Source organism: Saccostrea echinata, unplaced genomic scaffold (genome assembly GCF_033153115.1).
Source record: "Saccostrea echinata isolate AGI-Se365-2 ecotype Australia unplaced genomic scaffold, CSIRO_AGI_Sech_v1 ptg000051l, whole genome shotgun sequence".
NCBI classification, from domain to species: Eukaryota; Metazoa; Mollusca; class Bivalvia; order Ostreida; family Ostreidae; genus Saccostrea; species Saccostrea echinata.
Window position 1 is genome coordinate 10,087,234 of NW_026889800.1, and position 20,411 is coordinate 10,107,644.

The window sequence follows — 20,411 nt, forward strand, 5'->3', positions numbered from 1 at the left end:
AAGTAATCAAAGTACTGTATGTACTGAGAGGAGATTTATTAAGTTGTAGTAGTTATGCTCTATTTGCAGACTTGTAACGTTTCATTTGTTTATTGGTCTTTTGAAAAAGCTTGGAACAGTACTGTTTGTTATCTTTTCCAATTTTTTAATATTTTTTTTTCATGTTATCCTGGCATTTACATAGAACATGTTACCAAGAAAACAAAAAGGTCTAAGGTTTTATAGGTGATATTGTATGAACTGATTTTCCTATTACATAATGGGAGGGGAGTTAATTGGTATATTATGTTACACAACATATGGGAACTCATGTGGTCCACATGGTCAATTTCTGCATAAAAATCCAACTAATGAAAGCATAATCACAGTTTATTGAAATAGGATGAAAACATTTCTTATTAATTTTGCAAGCATTTGTCTCACAGTGAGCAGTCAAACCGTAGCAAAGCTGTGGAAATGTATTCTTCATATGCTTTAAAATAGGTATGCAAATTTGCAGGGTTCAGGCACAAGCAAGGAGCAAATGATATTGGTACAAAAGGCAGTAAGTACAATAAAAAACTTTTAGTAAGTGATAGTGATTGCGGATATATGTTACCATGATTAATTATTTTCAGCTACATTACCAAAAACAGGTCAACATTTTTAATTTTATTTTTTAAGACAGCTTTATCAGTGAGTCAACAGCTTCAGTGGGAACAAGATTCCTTTCTAACAAAGCATGACCTTATCACTTACCCAATAATTCATTAGAACAGTAATTAAAGATTTGCAAAAAAGAAATAAGTAGGAAATGTTGCAGTTGTGCTAAAACTAGATATAAAAGTGGAATTGGCAAATGATATATATCCTAATCCAGCTACAATTAATTGCAACTATTAGATTACATTATGAGGGAAAGTATAATTTGGTTAAGCGGTCTGTGTGTGTGTGTGGGGGGGGGGGGGGCATATTTCAAGTAAACTGGTAATTTTTTAAGTAGATGGTCAAAATCAAATTGGTTCCTCATCTCCTTCGGATCGATTGAGTTCTGATATTTAGTTAAGCTATTAGAGCACTGTGATAGGCAGTTTAACAAAGTGATTGGTCAGGAGTCTCACTCGGATAAGCAGCACCCACCACTTTCTCCGTATGTTGCTTATCAGGCTTTATTTGAATGGATAGTCTGCTAACGCGTGCGACGAGACGGGGAAACAAAGCTTGTCGAATAATCATTTAGATATAAATTACCGTATATATGAATCAACAATTATCTAAAGATTTAAAATAGGTTGATATGAAATTGTAATATTGAATATCAACTAGTATATTGAATTTTCTAGTATATAAGAAAAGTCAAAACCAAGGAGTTAATAATGTGTTGTGAAAACAATTTTGATCCATTTATTTAAGGTACACTACGATATTCAATTTTAAGCTAATCTGGTAAGGGATATCCAAGATATGTCCAGAAGTATGCCTTATCAAGTAAACCAGTTTTGTCCAGCGCACATACCCGTGGACAAAGAGTTGCAACATACTCAAGATTTTGTTTTCTCGGATATTTTATGGTGCTTGTTTATTTTATTACGCACCTATGTCAGTGTCTAATGGGGATTTAAGCCTTGAGACTAATTTTATCATTCTGTTTAATTATTACCAAATACATGTATAATTTTGTGTAATACACAATGGTCCACGCTTATACCTAAATTTCCCAGAGATAAAACTACTCCCTTGTAGACTTTTTTTTGGAATACTCAGAACATTTAGTATCGCAATTACCTCGAATTATATAACTTAATGCCTCTGTTTTGCGATAAAGTCAAGAAAGTTATAAATCTCCCTTCATTTTTGGGGCATAACATATTGTTTACATATATTGTTTACGCTAGCGACAATGGAATGATACGAACAATAAGTATGCCGAATGTACAATGTAATGCCGATGGTTGCACATCAGAAAGCAAGTCAAAGTATTCGGAGTTTTTAGATTTCCAAAATAACGTTTATCAGAAAGAAATGATTAAACTTATTATTAGAATAGTCTACTTAGAGGGAAATATCCACAAAAATTTTACACAAGAGAGCTAGCATTTTAATTTCAGCAGCGTGGTGCACCGAACATTTAGCAAGGTATTTCATCAGGGCTTCTTTCTTATATGTCCCTTAAAAATCTGCAGTGATCAATCTCATAGTGTAGTCAATAGCTATAGCACATTGTCCTCAGCTATTAATCAACGTATACTACCTTCAACGCAAAAGAGTTTCATTACGTTAAGTAATAGCGATATAAAGTATTCTTTCTTTTGTTTAAAATAGGTTAAAGTGCCCTCATGACATGAGGTTATATAAAGCTAAAATTAGTCGTACTTTAAAACACTTAATAGGTGATGATTAAATTAATAAGCCTTGGTAGTTATTGGTAATTAAAAAAAAGAAGTAACGGTTCGAATGTATAAGGCGTTTATCATTTTTCAGGGAAACTGAGAGCAGGTTGAGTCAGTATTGGATACTGTATATCATGCCGATATGTTTTATTATTTGTAGAATACAAAATTTAAATCTCATTCACTACAATGAGGGAGCAACCGCTAAAGCACATTTGCCATCAAGATGCAACAGGGGAGGTTATTTTAGCTTTAAAACGTTGGCTATAAAATGCACATGTTTATGCATCCATTAAGTAGTTGTTACAAGGCTCACATATTTTTACTTTCTTTCATTCCAATGATTTATTTTTTTGAAATTTGCTATGGATTATAGTTGTTTGATAAATTGCGAAGAGGGAATTCGATTTATGCAGCTGGGAAAATGAGAAAGGGGGGGGGGGTAAGGACACCCATATAGTTTTAAAAGTATTCTAAAAGTTGAGAGGTGACGTAAATATCTCGATTTTGTTCAATATGGGTCTGATACACTCCAAACTTTTTAGTACAACTATAACCAATACTTGCAAGGATAGTTTTAATTTTTTATAAAAGCCATAAAAATGTGTAACAGGAGTAACAGCCTGGTAGGTAAGTAAGACGATTAAAGAAACCAACGGGACGGGAAATACAGTGCAGGTAAGGATACACAATTTTAGATTAAACGGGGAGTTGTTTTATACTCGCAAGTCCATAATTGCATTTCAACACATTTGTTAAAATAATTATAACGGAATAGGTGAATGACCGTTGGCGATTTAAATTCATATTTTGTTTTAATGCATTGAATAGTAAATTGACTAATAAGTCACTTGTTTTATAACTTGTATTGGTAAATGAGCAGGCCCTGGTCGACGGTGACCATTTGCGTTGAGGTACTGCCGCCGACACCATGGTTCTTGGCACCCCCATTGGTGGCGGTTGCAGTTCCATGTTTAATCGTGCTAGACACGAGTATTCATGGCCCTTGCAAGTGGCGTATTCCGTCGCACCTCAACGCAACTGGAGGAGTGCAACACATATTCTTACGCTCATTCCATTGTTTATCCTATTGCACATGTAAATTGAAATTCAGGATTTGAATTTGTGCATTGGCTTGTGATTGACAAGCAGTTGACTTGATTGATATTGAATTGATTGATTGATTGAATTTGATTGATTGATTGATTGATTGAACTTGATTGATAATTGAATTGGTGACGTTCATGCACTTGTGACCTACCCAGTGCATGATCCGCCCGATTTGGGTCGTCACATTTGTTGTATTGATTGTTGATTGTGGGGCAGCCCTGTGGTAGCCCCAGCAAATTGATCACCGCGGCCAGAAGCGCCAAATTAAACAAGCAAAATAATATTTGTTGTTTGTTTGTTAGTAGGGAATCTGCAATAATACCACTTATACGAGCCTGGTCTCGGATAAGTGAGTTTATTTCAGTAACCCTAGTAATATTTTTCTATTCCGGATAAGTTACGTACATTTGGATAAATATAAATTTCCACCCTAAGTCACAAGCTATCATTCCGGATAATTGAAGTTCATTCGTATATAGTCTAATAATAAGTTCTCTTCTACCTCCTTTCTCAAAGCATCGATTAAACGGTAAGGTCATGGAAAATTTTTGGGAGTTAAATTGTGGCAATGTTTTAAATTTTACCCACCCACCCTCCTCTTGTTTTTAGAACAAATACTGCTGCTTCTTGTTGTGTCATTGTAGCTGAAGACTGCCTGCTTCGTCCAGCTTCCACAACAGCCTATGTCGCGGTGGTGGATTATGTGTGTTCGCATATTCCGTAAGGACAGCTTGCTTGGTCCAGCACCTACATCAGCCTACGTGGCGATGGTGAATTTTGTGAGTTTGCGTATTCCGTAAATACAGCCTGATTGATCCAGCGTCCACATCAGCCTATGTGAAGGTGGTGAATTCTGTGTGTTTGCGTATTCCGTGATGACTGCCTGCTGGGTACAGCGTCCACTTCAACCGATGTCGCGGTGGTAACTCTGTGTGTTTGCGTATTCCGTCGCACCTCAACGCAACTGGAGGAGTGCAACACATATTCTTACGCTCATTCCATTGTTTATCCTATTGCACATGTAAATTGAAATTCAGGATTTGAATTTGTGCATTGGCTTGTGATTGACAAGCAGTTGACTTGATTGATATTGAATTTGATTGATTGATTGATTGAACTTGATTGATAATTGAATTGGTGACGTTCATGCACTTGTGACCTACCCAGTGCATGATCCGCCCGATTTGGGTCGTCACATTTGTTGTATTGATTGTTGATTGTGGGGCAGCCCTGTGGTAGCCCCAGCAAATTGATCACCGCGGCCAGAAGCGCCAAATTAAACAAGCAAAATAATATTTGTTGTTTGTTTGATTAGTAGGGAATCTGCAATAAATAAATGATATAAAAGTGTATATAAATGATAGTAAACATGTATATTTAAAACAAAAGTGCAATAAATATGATTCTCACCCTTTTACACTAAATGTTTAAAGAAATATGAAGATAACGAATAGTATTCAATCTCGATAGTCCAACGAAACAATACAAATTTGGGGCAGAGCAGACACGGGGCTCAAAATTTAGAGGTGGGATCAGGTGCCATGGAGGAGTGAGCATCACCTGCTGACTGGTCACACCCGCCGTGTGCTTCTCATCATGATAAAAAAAACCCGGAAAATTCCGTAGACAGTTCAGTGTATAAGTAATGGCTAACAATTAGTATGAAAAACATCAGTCAGCATTTGACTTCATGATAGGTTGTATGTGCTGACAAGGACATTGTATCGACCGTAAAACTTGCGAAATGATGACTTCAAACGAGAGTGTTGGTATCCTTGTTTCATCAACTTGTTTGTCAATGGTTTGCCTCGTTTCAGAAATTGTTCATACGTAGAGTATGCTCTTGCGTATCGAATCAACTGAGAGACATAAACACCATATGCAGGTGATAAGGGTATATTGCTACATAAGTAAGGGAAGTTGACGATTGAAAAGTTGAAGTCATCACGTTTATCATAAAGCTTTTTTGCCAGGTTATCATTAACGTCCTTTTCTAGTAAAATATCTAAATATGAAACAGATGTGTCAGAATTTGTGGTATCTTTTATTTCAAGCTCACTGGGACACATCGAGTCGACATAAGTGATTAAATATATTATATCGGTGCATGAAAACATATTTTATCCACCTTAATCACGTGCAGTCACTGCTTAAAAAACCAAAGTTTTCCATTCTAAAGACAATATATCACTTATTTTCATTTATTTTAGACGGAAAACAAAATATAAATGGAAGAGTGGATGTAAAAAAGAAAATCCTTCTAGTGAATCAAAACGCGCTGGAATTTAATATCATTTCTACAGGTATTAGATCTTTCAACATTGTCCAATAGCTACACTTTCGATTATTATAAACAATGTTACTACACACATGTATGATCCTAGTCCATAAAATAACTAAAGAGGGAATTACATTTCCGAAATTTTGAAAATGTCCATCATACGTTTCTGCAGAAAGTTTTTGCAAATCAATATTATAGGGTTATTGAACTTACATTGGTGAATATTGGAACGAGTTGGATGTAAAATTGCAGGAGTGCATTTTTACTGCAAACGAGTGCCAATATTCAGAATATAAATTATATATCTCCTCCATAATAAAGCTGAATCATATTTCCATTGAATTATATGAATTATTAAAACAAAATAATTCAGAATTTATGAGAACTAGACTACGGAATCTATTTGATATAGGTATCTACATTAAAAGTGTGAAAAAACAACGTCTGTCCTGGTTCATTATCCAATATTACATAATTTTAATGACCATACAAAGCGTTATGATTTGCTTAATGAGACTTTTATTGAGATTTATAGACACTACTTTATTAACAGTCACATCTTACCTAACTGCCACTACTCATCATAAATCTTGCCGTTGAGCGATTGACTACACGACATTTTTTTTTACAAAGGTGCGTTTCTTAATATTGGACTCCCGCTTTCGGAATGTTTCGGGCATACTCGTAATGCAAACTCGTCGTTCAATAACACATCAAGATATTGTACGTTAAACTTCTGTAGACCTTTGGTAATAATTATATAATAAATAGATTTTATTGTTGGAAGGTATAATGTTCCCGCATTTTTTTGTAACGATGTTTTCAAATCCGGGCAAATTTGGTGCCCTAACAGTTAGTAAGTGTTCTGGCACCAAACTTACCCGACCGCGACTGTGATAGCAACTTTCATTATCTAGGGTATCATTTTGTATCTGTCAACAAGTAAGAAATATTATTTAATGCATTATCATTCTTTATAATTTAGATTCCACTCCCTAAAGGAGAAAATGGCCACTCCTACTTCCTGGGCACAGGAGGTCATCACCTGTGACCTTTGTCCTAAGCCTACTCAGCAGTTCTGTAATAACTGTCAAGTGCGTTTATGTGTGGACTGTGTCAGTAAACATGTAGACGAGTTTAAATCTCTAACACATGACATTGTTCCTTTCACTAATAGAAAAATACAGCTAGTATTTCCCGAGTGTATAGTTCACTCCAAGCAAAGATGTGAGGCCCATTGCCAACAATGTGATGTCCATGTGTGTCTGAAATGGATATTTAGTTCACACAGTGGTCATAATATAATCGATATTCATGAAATTTTCAATGAAAAGAAAAATGAAATTGAAAAAGAAATCGAAAAAATTGAATCCATCATTATTCCCATGTACAGGAAGAAAACAAATGATACAGAAAGAAAAATAACCAAAACTAGCGGCAAATTTGGAGAACTGAAAAATGAAACAGAAAAACACAGAAAACTGGCACCAAGAAGTAGATTATATTTTTAACAAACGTGGTTCCCTGATAACATCTCTGAGAGAAAATTATGTCACTCCTTTAGAATCTCTCCAATCTGAATTTAAAAACCTTATTTCCGATATGATCCAAACTGTTGAACAAAACAAAGAAATCCTGAAGAATACCAAAGTGACCGAAGTCAACAACTACAAGTCTAAACTGAGTGAATACAAAGACATACCTGCTGATATTGATGTCAACATTCCGTCACTGAACACAAACACAGTCCCAGGGATAGAACGTAGTATACAATAAGGAGTATACAAGGCTACACTGACACAGGCAACATTATCCAATCTGACAGATGAACTCTCCCTTTTATCTACAAGAGAGTTATTGGATATTGCCAGAGTGATTGCCACCATTCTTACGAAATGCAACAAAATTTTGAGTGTAGCCTGTGTAGATGCCAATGTAAATTGGGTAAGTGGGGATGGGAAAGCAATACGTATTGACATACGCGGGATATTACGTGACACTTTAGGAGGTTCTTGTCTTCTCGGTGATATAGCAGTGAATAGTGAAGGGGACTTGATATACAGTCATTGCGATAGCAGAAGTATAAACATAGTTAAACAGAGGAAAAAGAAGAAAACAACAATCACGCCAAAGGGATGGCATCCAGTGGGGATTTCTTGTACCAAATCAGGACAGATTCTCGTTAGTATGGTTTCCACAGATCGTCTACAGTACAAAATCTTACGTTACCGGGGGAAGAAGATGATGCAAGAAATATACAAAGATGAAGATGGAAACCCAATCTATAAAGGAGGAAAAAGTTCACTTTTTCTTGCAGAGAACAATAATGAAGATATTTGTGCCTCTGACGTTAATGCTCAGTCAGTGGTCGTGGTGGACAAGACGGGAAGAGTTCGATTCCGATACAATGGCAAAGAAGATCAACATGCAAGATTATTTTATCCTATACAAAAAGTGACGGACTCTGATTGTCGAATAATTGTGTCTGATATTAATAATGCCTGTCTTCATATCCTTGATAAGAATGAACAGTTTTTGATGATTGTGGACAACTGTGGACTATAAAATCCTCGGGGACTCAGTAAGGATAGTGAGGGGAGGTTGTGGGTAGGATTAATGTCAGGCGAAGTGAAAGTGATCCAGTACACGAAATAAAGAAAGAAAAGAGCCAAGAAAGAAAAAATGAAACGTCAATTTTTAAAGTATTAACTTCATGCCAAACTAACTACATGTAGATTTACCATAATATAAAACTTGCTCGAAACTTGAGTGTCAATTACTACTTATTTTAAATTAAGTTTCCAAGTGAATATTTCTAGTTCAATGTACATGCTATTAAAAGCAGGACTTGCCGGACCTTTGGACATCGAAGAATCAAGGGTATAAAAGCTTATATGTGAATTGTGTCAGTAAAAATGTAGAGAACTTCAAGTCCAAAGCACATGACATAGTCTGTTTTAAGAACAAAAAGATAAATTTGGTGTTATTTTTATCCTAACCAAAGATGTGCGGCCCACTGCCTACAGTGTAATGTTCCAGTCTGTATTAAGTGTATTCTTGGTCATTACAAGGACCATGATGCTGTAGAATTATCTGATATAGTTAATCAAGAAATTTGAAAGGAATTAGTAAAAATTGAAATTGTGATTACTGAGTATTCCAAAGTATACAAGAACTATGCACAGCAAATGAGAGTAAAGATTTGAAAACTAGCACAAGTTACATAGATTTAGAGAAAAAAATGGACGCGAACATATCAAGTTGACGATATTTTCAACAGAGTTCTATAATCAAATCCATGAAAGAGAACCAACTGGGTTTTTTTTTTCAGATCAAAACTCAAAAAAGAAAGTTCAAGATACGAACAAAATTGTTCAGCAAATCAAAGAAAATCAATGAGAGCAATGGACGTGAACAACTACAAATCCAAGCTGAAAGAATACAGAAACATATCTACAAACGTAAATGTCTAAATTCCAACATTAAGAGCTAACACAGACCAAGGGAGAGAACTCAATCAGGATAATACAAAACAGCACTGACACAGACTGCACTATCCAGTCCGACAGTTGAAACATCCAATTTATCTATAAAAAGAGTTATTAGTAAGAGCCATACTGATTGCCAAAATTCCTGCCAGTTTAAGAGACATATCAGTATTGCCTGAGTGGACGAAAAAGAAAGCTTGGGTTAGTGGTGATGAGACGGTACCAAAGGACTATTCCTGACGCTTTTCAAAGTTCCTGTCCTCCTGGTGATGTAGCAGTGAATCGTGAAGGATAGCTGATATGCAGTGATTACGAGAGTAGAAGTATAAACATAGTTCATAACAGGAAAGGAAAGAAAACTATAATCACACCAAAGAGATGGCATTCAGTGGGGGATTGCAGTACTAAATCAACACCGCCCACTTGTCCTCGCCCACAAATCGTCTTTAAAAATCGTACATTATCAGAGAATCCATAAAGATGAAAATGGAGACCCAATCTTTGCAGGAGGGAAAAGTTCACTTTTTTCTTGCAGAGAATACTAATGGAGATATTTGTTACTCCGATGTTAATGCTCCGCCAGTGGTTGTGATGGACAAAAGAGGAAGAGTTCGATTCCCAGATGATGGAAAGAATGACCAAATTGCAAATTCTTTTTGTCCTTTACAGATTGTTACAGATCCCAGTGGTCGCATCATTGTGACTGATGTTGATGATGCATGTCTTCACATTTTTGTTATGGATGGTCAGTTTCTGCTGCTTTTGGTCAACTGCGGACTAGATAAACCTCGAGGACTAAGTGTCAACAGCGAGGAAAGGTTATGGGTAGGATTTCTGTCAAGCGACCTGAGAATGATTCAGTACACGATGTAAAGGGGAAAAAAAGACAACCCCATTATTGAAAGTAGTTACTTCATATCGAACTAAATACATGTAAATTTATCAAAATAAGGAATCGTGATTGATACCTTGATTGTTTACTATTACTTATTTTAAATTACTTTTCTAAGAGTTCAATGAGTCGTCTAACCTTAATATAGCTTGTAGAATCAAGGATGCAATAAATATTAAAATGATACCCTCCTTTTATACCAACAAGTGTTACAAACCAGGATTGCGCATGACATTGTAGAAAGTGCTGTGTGTACATGTTAAAATAATGTCAACTCCCACTATTTCTACAATTTTACGAATTAAGTAAGAAAATTCTGATTCATATTAATAAATTTTTATGTCTACACAGGCTATAAAAAGCACTGCCATTTTAGGGTGAGTGGTATCACTAAACAAAATTCTTGACAAGCAAAAAAGAAGGTAATCAGGTTTTACTTTGGGGAGGACAAAATTATAAATTGCTTTGTTTTCTATTGAATTGTAAATGTCTTTATTGACATAATTATTGAGGGGGTTAAGACCTTTAATTGCTTTGTTTTCAGTATTGCATTGGTTTTATTATAAAGCATTTACTTGCAAAATTATTGAGGGCCGCCCGGCCACAGCCGTACATTGCTTTGTTTTCAATTGTAGTAAATGTTTATGCTGGCAAAATTATTTGGTGGCAGACCCGCATTGCCCCTTCGGTGTCTACTTGCCTGCTGGAAATGTGTATGAGAATACATTAGGTACTTCTTCACAATCAACGGGAAAATAAGCTACTGGCTTAAAACTTAATAATGATAATAAATGTTGAGGTCAACATCGAAAGTAAACCATTTTTACTGAATTCAAATGAAGATAAAATGTTATCATGAGAGTGTTTTTGTAAAGGAAAATAAATGGAGATGTTCCAAACTACCTGCGCTTAAATTAACATTGCATTTGACGTAGTATCTTAACAGGGACAGCTGTGCTGACAAGCTGAGTAAGGTGCGTTAGTACGATATGAAAATTTGTCTGCACAGCCTCCGTCAAAAATCTATAATTCAGCATTCATATCTGAATCTATCGATTTCACTGAAGATTCTTCTTTGAATAAATTATACCTGTTTTAATAAATAATACTCTACTTGTTTAGCCAAATTGATTGCCATTATATATTTTTTTTTAAAATCTAAAGACACTATTTCCATCAGTTGAAAACGAGTTATACAATACATGTAATTGGCAAAATGAGTTCAAGGTCATAGGAAGGCCAAGGTTGAAAACTGTTGATATAAATAAACTTCTCGTTCTAGTAAGTATCTATAATTGAAACATCATGAAAGTTCTTTTAAATTATAAAAGAAGAACGTACACACTGGACATTTAAAAGTTCTGATTTTTTGGCATTGTAATTTTCCCTTCGATCTTACGTGAAATTAATTGACTTCAATTGAGTAATACCTTTTTTCAATCAATTTAAGCATTGATTTCTTAACTTTTCAATTGGCCAAGATAAATTATGTGTAATTGCATACTTCATTTGCAAGTAATTTCCCCTCTTACTTAAAAAAAAAAAAACAAACCAGATATTGCTATTAAGCAATATTTCATTATCTACATGTATGAACATTTTTCCTGAAGGTAAATGCCACGTGCCCTATGTTGAAAATGTACAATTAAACTACATGTAACAACTAAACTGTATGACAAACGAGAAGACTTCAGCTTTGCCATCGTCAACTTTCCTTGTTTATGTGGTCATTTTCCGCTTTCACCTGCATATAGGTGTTTATGTCTCCCAACTTATTCGATACTCAAGAATATGCTCTGAGTATGATCCATTTTTAAACCGAGGCAGGCTACCGACGGATAAGTTGATGTTACAGGAATTTCAACAACCTCGTTTGAAATCAGCATTCCTTAAATTCTATTGTCGTTATAATGATCTAGTTACCAAATACAACCTATCACTAGGTCGTGTTTTGACTGTTATACTTCGTACCAATTGTGACCTTTGTGTTAATTAATACTAAATGTGACTACAGAATACGCTGTCTACCTGATCAATACATAGGGTTAACGGCGGGCGAGACAGGGGATGCATCCTCTTCCAAGGCACCCTATCCCACCTCTGGAATTTCCTGGGTGCGTGGTTTATGCCCTGTTCACAGATTTCTATTGTTTGTATGTTTATTTTGAGATCGATCAATGTTTGTTATCGTCACCATAAGCTTAATATTTACAACTCTATAAATAATTTTTTCTCAATGTCAAGCAAAGATTTACTTTAGTATAAAGAGGTGTAGTGCTCACACTCTTTAGTGTAACAACTTTAAATTCAGAATATGATAACGTCGACTACATAGTTTTGACTCAGTAACGTTTTTCTGAATAATTTGTGTTTGTGTGTTTGTTGAAATATTTTGAACTGTTTCTTTGGAATTGATCCTCAAATGGATACATGGATTCACATGAAGAGGAATATAATAGAAGGAAGAAATGATAAACAAATTTACGAATCATACAAAACAGTTATTTGTGTTTGTATAAAATAAATACCTTTAAAGATAATTTCCACTTATTAATGATGAAAACAAAAACTTTGCTTACCTTAAATGTTTCTAGTACAATATAGTGTGTAATGAAAGCTACGAAGAGATACCTGCGGATAGTGCTGTCTGCGAACATAAGGGGATATATCTTGAACACTTGTTTTGTTATTATTCATTTAATATTTATCATGGTCTTCTTTATCAAATTGAGAAAGGAAATAAAGTCTTCAATTAAACTTTTATTCACCTAAGAACCTAAGTTTTTAAGAGCTTATCCAATGCTCATATTCCATGTTAAGCAACTGACTTACATTGAGAAATACATGTAGGAACAACAACCTTTTATAAAGAACCTCCAGTCATTAATAAATAATTGTTGCCTTGCTGTTCTTGAGAAATAAGATTTACCCTTCATATATTTACCTGCAGACCCTGTATTGATGCCCAATCCCAATGTGGTGGTCTCATTCAATGCTAACATATGACTACTTGCAAAGATCTGTATTGATGCCCAATCCCAATGTGGTGGTCTCATTCAATGCTAACATATGACTACCTGCAAAGATCCTGTATTGATGCCCAATCCCAATGTGGTGGTCTCATTCAATGCTAACATATGATTACCTGCAAAGACCCTGTACTGATGCCCAATCCCAATGTGGTGGTCAATGCTAACATATGATGATGATTGTTTGTGGATCTTCTTTTCTTCAGAAGAAGCGTTAAATATATTTTTTTCTTTCCCCTAATAGAGCTTTCACTCCATAACTTCAAGATTTGTGAACTTAAATTTACATCAGCATAATATGAAGTTGCTTGAATATTAATGTAGTAGTTGTGGCCCTGCAATAATATCTTCATTTGGGAGAGGCATACATGACCATTTATATCAACAGATCTCATTCTGTTGTAAAACTTTTACTCAGGACAACTTTGTATAACGTTTGGTAAAAATTGCACTACTGATTCTGAAGAAAAGGACCATGAAGCCTACAGATAAATTATCATTACTTAAATTTGTATATAAGGTCTGTATGGATGTGTATTAGTGGATTTTAAAGTTCTTAGTCTTCAATTATCTCAGTGGTTCATTCTGATTACACATTCTAACATGCAACATGAATATAGAAACAGATGCTAAACAAGACAAGGGTATAAGGTTTATATTAGATATATATAGAAGAATAACTCTCTCTGTGGGCTTGATATTGAAAAAGCCTTTTAAATGTCTTTATGATCTGAATGATATTTAATGGGCCATTGATTACCATTAGAGCAAATAGTCTTTGCACATGCCCACCTGACTGGTACGTAACCAGGAAGCAAGAACATAAATGAACGTTTGCTTCCCAGTCCGATGAATATTGGGGTTGGAAGATGAAATACATGTCTTTTTTAAACACAACTTCATCGGTTGGAACTAAAAGGTAAAACATTCAGCTTAAACATATTAATTGAGCCGTTTTTCACTGAAACAGTAACAAGTCGACTTCTATAGATTTTGACATGCATACTGTGAAATCTATACTTATAAATTAATAAATTTTGCAAATAAACTCCGAAACGGGTGCACCAGAGTTCTTACTTACTCCTCTAACAATACATTAGATATAAGATGATGTCCGTAAACTATATTTAGATTTCACTCACATAGTAAGTATCGTACATTAAATTTAAAGTCTACTTTTATTTTCTATAAACAGCCATGAAATAGCAAAAACGTGAGTACGGTGGCGTTTTCGGTTGGCGGATCTAAGTCACTGGCAATTTTTAATGAAACTGACAACAAGCAATCGTTTATTTATTTCATAAAACGTAATCACTAAATTATTCAATCAAAACTTGATTTAAATGATATCAAAGAAATAAATTGTGATAACCGATTAAAAAGGGATATGTGCAAATTATTTTCGTTATTCACCGATCTTGATATTGACGGAAGCTTCTAGAACATCATATAGCATCGAGCCAGATGTTAAAAAAACGAGGCGCTTATAGCTGCATAACATTAAAAAGAAAAAGCTTTTGTGTGATTGGTCATTGAAATAATGGTAAATCATTGATAACATTATAAGTTGTGAGTATATTTATATATCGAAAGACTATTACATATATATACATGTATGTATAGTAGGTTTTCCTAATAAAATTATCGGTAAAATGTATATATTCCTTACTGAGAGAATCGTGGCAACGAACCCGAAGTACAATTTGTACTTCGTAATAAACTTGCTTACATGAAAAGAGAAAATTAATGACTAAGGTATTGTTAAAAAACAATTAAAGATGTAAAATTTTGTGCTTTAATTAATACATTTCATTTTTTTCTGAAAAAAGTCTTTTGTATCAAATACTCAGCCTATTCATAGGGCGTTAAAAGCTTATTTTACACAGGTACTTGAGTTTTGGTTTATAAATATGTATGTACCTTATTGATATGTAAAAAAGTAAAGTACATTATTTACATATCAGTAAGGTACAAACATATTTATAAACCAAGATCCAAGTACCTGTGCATTTTGACCCTCCCCTCCCCCCCCCCCCCCCAATCAATTTATCAGTAAAATGTGCATATTCACTGCTTTTATCTTTGACGGAAATGAAATAAGAGAATCTGAAGTACAATATCCATAACATAGTATAACAGGTTTCACAATAAACGTCAATTAATGAAATTGTTAATTTTCAAGTTTTTACAAAGGGGGTGGGGGTGGGGAGGAGACGTACATCTACTTCATGCGAAATTTTGAATAAAGTATTCGATCCTGATATAAGCCTGTAAGCTGTCAGTAGAAACTACGAAATATTTTCTGTCGGTAGTAGTATAAATTCAATTCCCCGCGCTTGCGCGGGATTTTATCTAGTCACTTATATTCGTGGGGGTTAATTTTTGTTCATTTCGGGTTGTGAAGAGATCCCCACGAAATATTAAGAAAATTCTATACAACAGTTAAAAGTTAATCCTTTATTCTTAAAATCAAATCCCCTTGAACCAATATTTTTTTTATTTTTTTTTTTTTACAAACTATAAAAATAAGTGATTTACAGTATTCACAGGAAATATTATCACATACAGTAAAAATCAATGGGATATTAATCAAATTTGATATAAAATACTTTTTTGAAGCCAGCACATTAAGGTGTTATATTTCAAAATATAGAATTAAATGATTTTTAAATAAAATCCAGTTCCACTTTCTGAGAGAGGCCATGAACACTCCATCTTCCACGGCACAGGAGGTCATCACCTGTGACCTTTGTCCTAAGCCTACTCAGCAATTCTGTAATAACTGTCAAGTGAGTTTATGTGTGGACTGTGTCCGTAAACATGTAGGCAAGTTCAAGTCTCAAACACATGACATTGTTCATTTCACCAACAGGAAGATACAGCCGGTGTTTCCTGAGTGTACAATTCACTCAAACCAATTTGGAGCCCACTACCAAAAATGTGATATCAATGTGTGCCTGAAATATATCACCAATAATGATCAAAATATAATGGAACAGAATGAAATTCTGAATAAAAAGAAAAATGAAATCGAAAAAGAAAATCTAGAAATTGAATCCATCATTATTCCCAACTACAAGAAGAAAACAAAAGACACAGAGAGGAAAATATCCAAAACAATAGGCACATTTGATGAACTGGTCAAAGAAACAGAAAAACACAGAAAACTGTGGCATCAAGAAGTAGATAAGATCATCAACAAACTCAATTCCTTGATCAAATCCAAGAGAGAAAATTACATCACTCTTCTAGAATCTCACCAGTCAAGATTAAAAAATCTTATTTCAGATATGATCCAAACAATGGAGCGGAACAAAAACATCCTGAATACTAACAGAGTGTCTGAAGTCACAAACTATAAATCCAAACTGAAACAATACAGAAATATACCTGCTGATATTGATGTTAAAGTTCCTTCATTGAATACAAAAATCGTCGAAGGTAGAGAAATCGGCATCGAATTTGGCGAATACAGGGCTACACTTACACAGACAGCGTCATTCACTGCGACAAATAAAGTCTCCTATGAAAATATGAAAGAGTCATTAGACAAAGCAATGGTGATTTCCACCATTTCCACTGGAGTTCTCCCTCTCTGGAGAGTGGCCTGTGTAGGAACAGATGAAGTCTGGGTTAGTGGTGATGACGAAGTCATAAAACGTGTTGACATACACGGGTCTCTACAGGAATCTGTCACCACCGCATGTCGAACCTTTCCTGCTGATATTTGTGTAACTAGGGAGGGAGAACTGATATACAGTGACTCTACAACTGAAAATGTGCATATTTTCAGGCACGGGAAACCAGAGGTAATGATCACCACACCACGGGGATGGAGACCATACAGACTGTACTGTACAAGTTCAGGGGACATATTGGTCAATGTGTCTAATTATACACAAAACAAAATAATACGTTATCAGGGAACTATATTGAAAATGGAAATGGATAAAGATGAACATGGAAATCCAATCTTTAAAGAAGGGTATGATATACTAGCTGTGGCAGAGAACATCAATGGAGACATCAGTGTTTGTGATGGTAATGCAGACATCTTAGTTGTGGTAGACAAGGCAGGGAGAGTCCGATTTCGATATGATGGTTCACAAGCCATGAGAGAAAAGACGTCCGGGCCAAGATATATACTAACAGATACTGCTGGTCAGATCATTATGACAGACATAAACAATGCTTGTATACACATCCTAGACAAGAATGGACAGCTCCTGAAATGTGTAGACAATTGTGGACTAGATAAACCTTATGGATTGAGTTTGAGTAGTGGGGGAACGTTGTGGATAGGATTACCTGATTCAGGAAAAGTGAAAGTTATCGAGTACATGAAATAAATATTGATTGTGCTATTGTAAAGAATGAAGTGTGGAGATAACGAACAGCGGTCATGCTCAGAAGTCAATTTAAATAATACTAATTTTGAGCAGTGCCAACACGGACCTCTGAAAACAGAAATGGGATTAGGTACCATGGAGGAGTCAACCAGCCATGTCTCTATTGTCCTGACTGAGTTAATAATAATGGTCTAACATTTCGTCCATTTATTCATTAGTCCCATATTTACATACATGTAATTACTCTATATATTCTATATGATACCCAGCTCTCGAACTTGATCGCACGATCTAGACAGAACATTGATTTAGTAACTCTGAAAAAGCATTCTTAATTGATATTTCTGAAAATGGAAACCATCTTCTGTAAAACAGCAAGAGTGGTGATAACATCACAATAGTTAATATGAATTGATGTTTCTAAAAACAAATACTTTAACTACTATTTGTAATTGTGATGTAATACTAAGTATGTCGTAACGTTGGTTAAAAATGTTCATATATTGTTCATATTTAAACACTATGTTTTATAATTTTTTTTCAATTGATACAAAAATTAAAAAAAAACATAGCCGTTTGATTTGGTACATTTACTAAATTACTTTATTACGGAACACAGAGATTAAAAAACAGCTGATTTCTTACGATGTCTAGTGTTGAAGTGTTAAGGACACAGAAGTCGGCCGCTGCTGCGGCCGATAACCAAAGAGGACGGACAGACCTACAGAGAAGACTGAGGCATGCGTGGGTATCAGGTACTCGAAAGTATATGCTTTTCAGTGAGCATTGGGATTGAAAGGGATATTTGTAATATGGATGATATAATGATTGGTATGACAGGTTTCATGATGATCAATGGATCCAGAATTTGTACCAACAAGTAAAATCGTCTTCCTCTGTCCGTGCAGCTCGATCCTTCCTTCTGTCATTTCTTGTTTGAATGCTTGTTTAAAGAGTTGTGAATCGTACAAATGTTATCATTTACATTACCTGTTCTTGCACAAAGTCTTACTGAGAATTCAAAATACTCTTTACAGGGTTAGTTTCGCCTCATCTGATTTTCGCCCTTTCACACCTGCAAATACTTTGGCCCCGTTTTGAATTCGCCCAGACACAGTTCTGTTTAAGAAATGAAAGCAAAGTGAGCAAGCTTAAGTTTTATGACATTCTGTGCACTGGTTTAAGAGGAGTTGTGCTTACAAACTATTCATCTAAACAAGCAAATTCAAAATCACGCGGTCAAAAATCATAGTATATATGGAGAGGTCTTGTCATAGGCAATGTACATGCCAAATATGAAAGGCCTATCTCTTGTCAATCAAAAGTTAAAAATAAAGACAAAATTTTTGAAAAGTAGGTCAAACTTCAAGGTCAAGGTCTCGGGGTCATATATAATTACATTTATATATTTGGAAAGGTCTTGTCACAAGTTATGTACATATTTAATATGAAAACCTTATCTTTTCTCATTCAAAAATTATGACAATTTAAAATAAGATAATGTTAAATTTTTTGAAAAGTAGGTTAAACTTCAAGGTCACGGGGTCAAAAATCAAAGTATATTTGGAAAGGCCTTGTCATAGGTAATGAACATGTGATATATGAATGCCTTAATTTTTCTCATTCAAAAGTTATGACCAAGGTTAAAGGTTTTGTGCCAGACAGACTGACAGCTAGACAGACTGACAGACAGACGAATGAGATTTAATGTCCCCATGCTTTTGCATATGGGGATGTGGATACATGTTCATGCTTATTGCCCTCCGCTTTTGCGTAAGTGAGAGGACATTAAATCTCATTCATCTGTCAATCTGTCCGTGTCACAAAAATATTTTTATCTCTAAAGTAATTTTCCTTTTCAATACGAATGCTTAGAAAAACAACAGCAACAACAACAAAGAAATATAAGTGTGAAGTGTCCAAGGGACTTCAAGGCGAAACCCTCACCGAATATAATATATATATATTGGCTAAATATAAATCTTCATATTTTACTCGCGAACATGCAATAAATGTATATTATTATACTTTCATGTTAAATAATAAAAATTGTATTGGTTTAGACGCATTTAACAATCCGTAATGTTACCCTCAGCGTTAGCAACACACTTGACAACGGGTAACATTACGAAAATGTCACATGCGTTCAAATCATGCGCGTACGGTTCACCGTAGAATTCTCAAAACGTCGGTTGTGCGTTTGAAAGAAGCCGAATAAACGACGTCGATAAAAGCTTGCGTCCGATGTAGCTTGCTTGAAAACAACAAACGACAGACGAAGTATCCTTGCGAGTGCACACTTTAGATGATAAAGGACTTTTTAAGTAGCAAACAAACAATAAAGAGGTTGGTAAATCTTTTCCGAAGCTTTCTTATTGAGAAAAATAGAAGTGGGGAGTTTGAAAGCTTTCTAAGCGTGAACTTAACGACGATCTCCGAATTTTTTTATGACATCCGAAATCAATAAGACATTCAGTATAATAAAATAAATAGTGCACGTTTTTGAGGGTAACAGTTGAAATTGACACCCCTCGGAAAACCATTGTCAACCTCCGCTGACGCGTCGGTTGACAATGGTTTTCCTTGGAGTGTCAATTTCAACTGTTACCCTCAAAAACGTGCACTATTTATATAACACATGAGGTATAAATATCGAAGATACTACGAAATTGATATGAATAAAATATTGGCCAATTCGAATCCTAGTATCCTCTAATTTTAATAAGATTAATTTTCCAGTTTTTTCTATGCTTCATATCTAATTTTTTTAATTTTCAATTATGGTGAAGAGGATAGATAAAAAATTAAAAAAAAAATATTGATCGTTTAATAAGAGAGAAAAACAGTAAAAAGGTTTTCACTGATTTTTCAAACAAGTCACAATGTTATCAAT

At 34.8% G+C, this 20,411-nt stretch overlaps 3 protein-coding genes across 3 annotated transcripts; all 3 read left to right on the forward strand.

The window, feature by feature from the left end:
- Positions 1–2,971: 2,971 nt before the first annotated feature.
- On the forward strand, positions 2,972–8,325 carry LOC133203693 (uncharacterized). Its single transcript, XM_061339464.1, has 5 exons — positions 2,972–2,995; positions 4,124–4,275; positions 6,746–6,879; positions 7,325–7,522; positions 7,586–8,325. The coding sequence occupies exons 1-5, from the start codon at positions 2,972–2,974 to the stop codon at positions 8,323–8,325; spliced, it is 1,248 nt and encodes a 415-aa protein (XP_061195448.1).
- A 1,403-nt stretch (positions 8,326–9,728) lies between these two features.
- On the forward strand, positions 9,729–10,121 carry LOC133203694 (uncharacterized). The gene has a single exon (XM_061339465.1). The coding sequence runs from the start codon at positions 9,729–9,731 to the stop codon at positions 10,119–10,121; it is 393 nt and encodes a 130-aa protein (XP_061195449.1).
- Positions 10,122–16,159: 6,038 nt separating this feature from the next.
- On the forward strand, positions 16,160–17,518 carry LOC133203695 (uncharacterized). The gene has a single exon (XM_061339466.1). It carries the CDS (start codon positions 16,160–16,162, stop codon positions 17,516–17,518), a length of 1,359 nt encoding a protein of 452 aa, XP_061195450.1.
- The last annotated feature ends 2,893 nt before the right edge of the window (positions 17,519–20,411 follow it).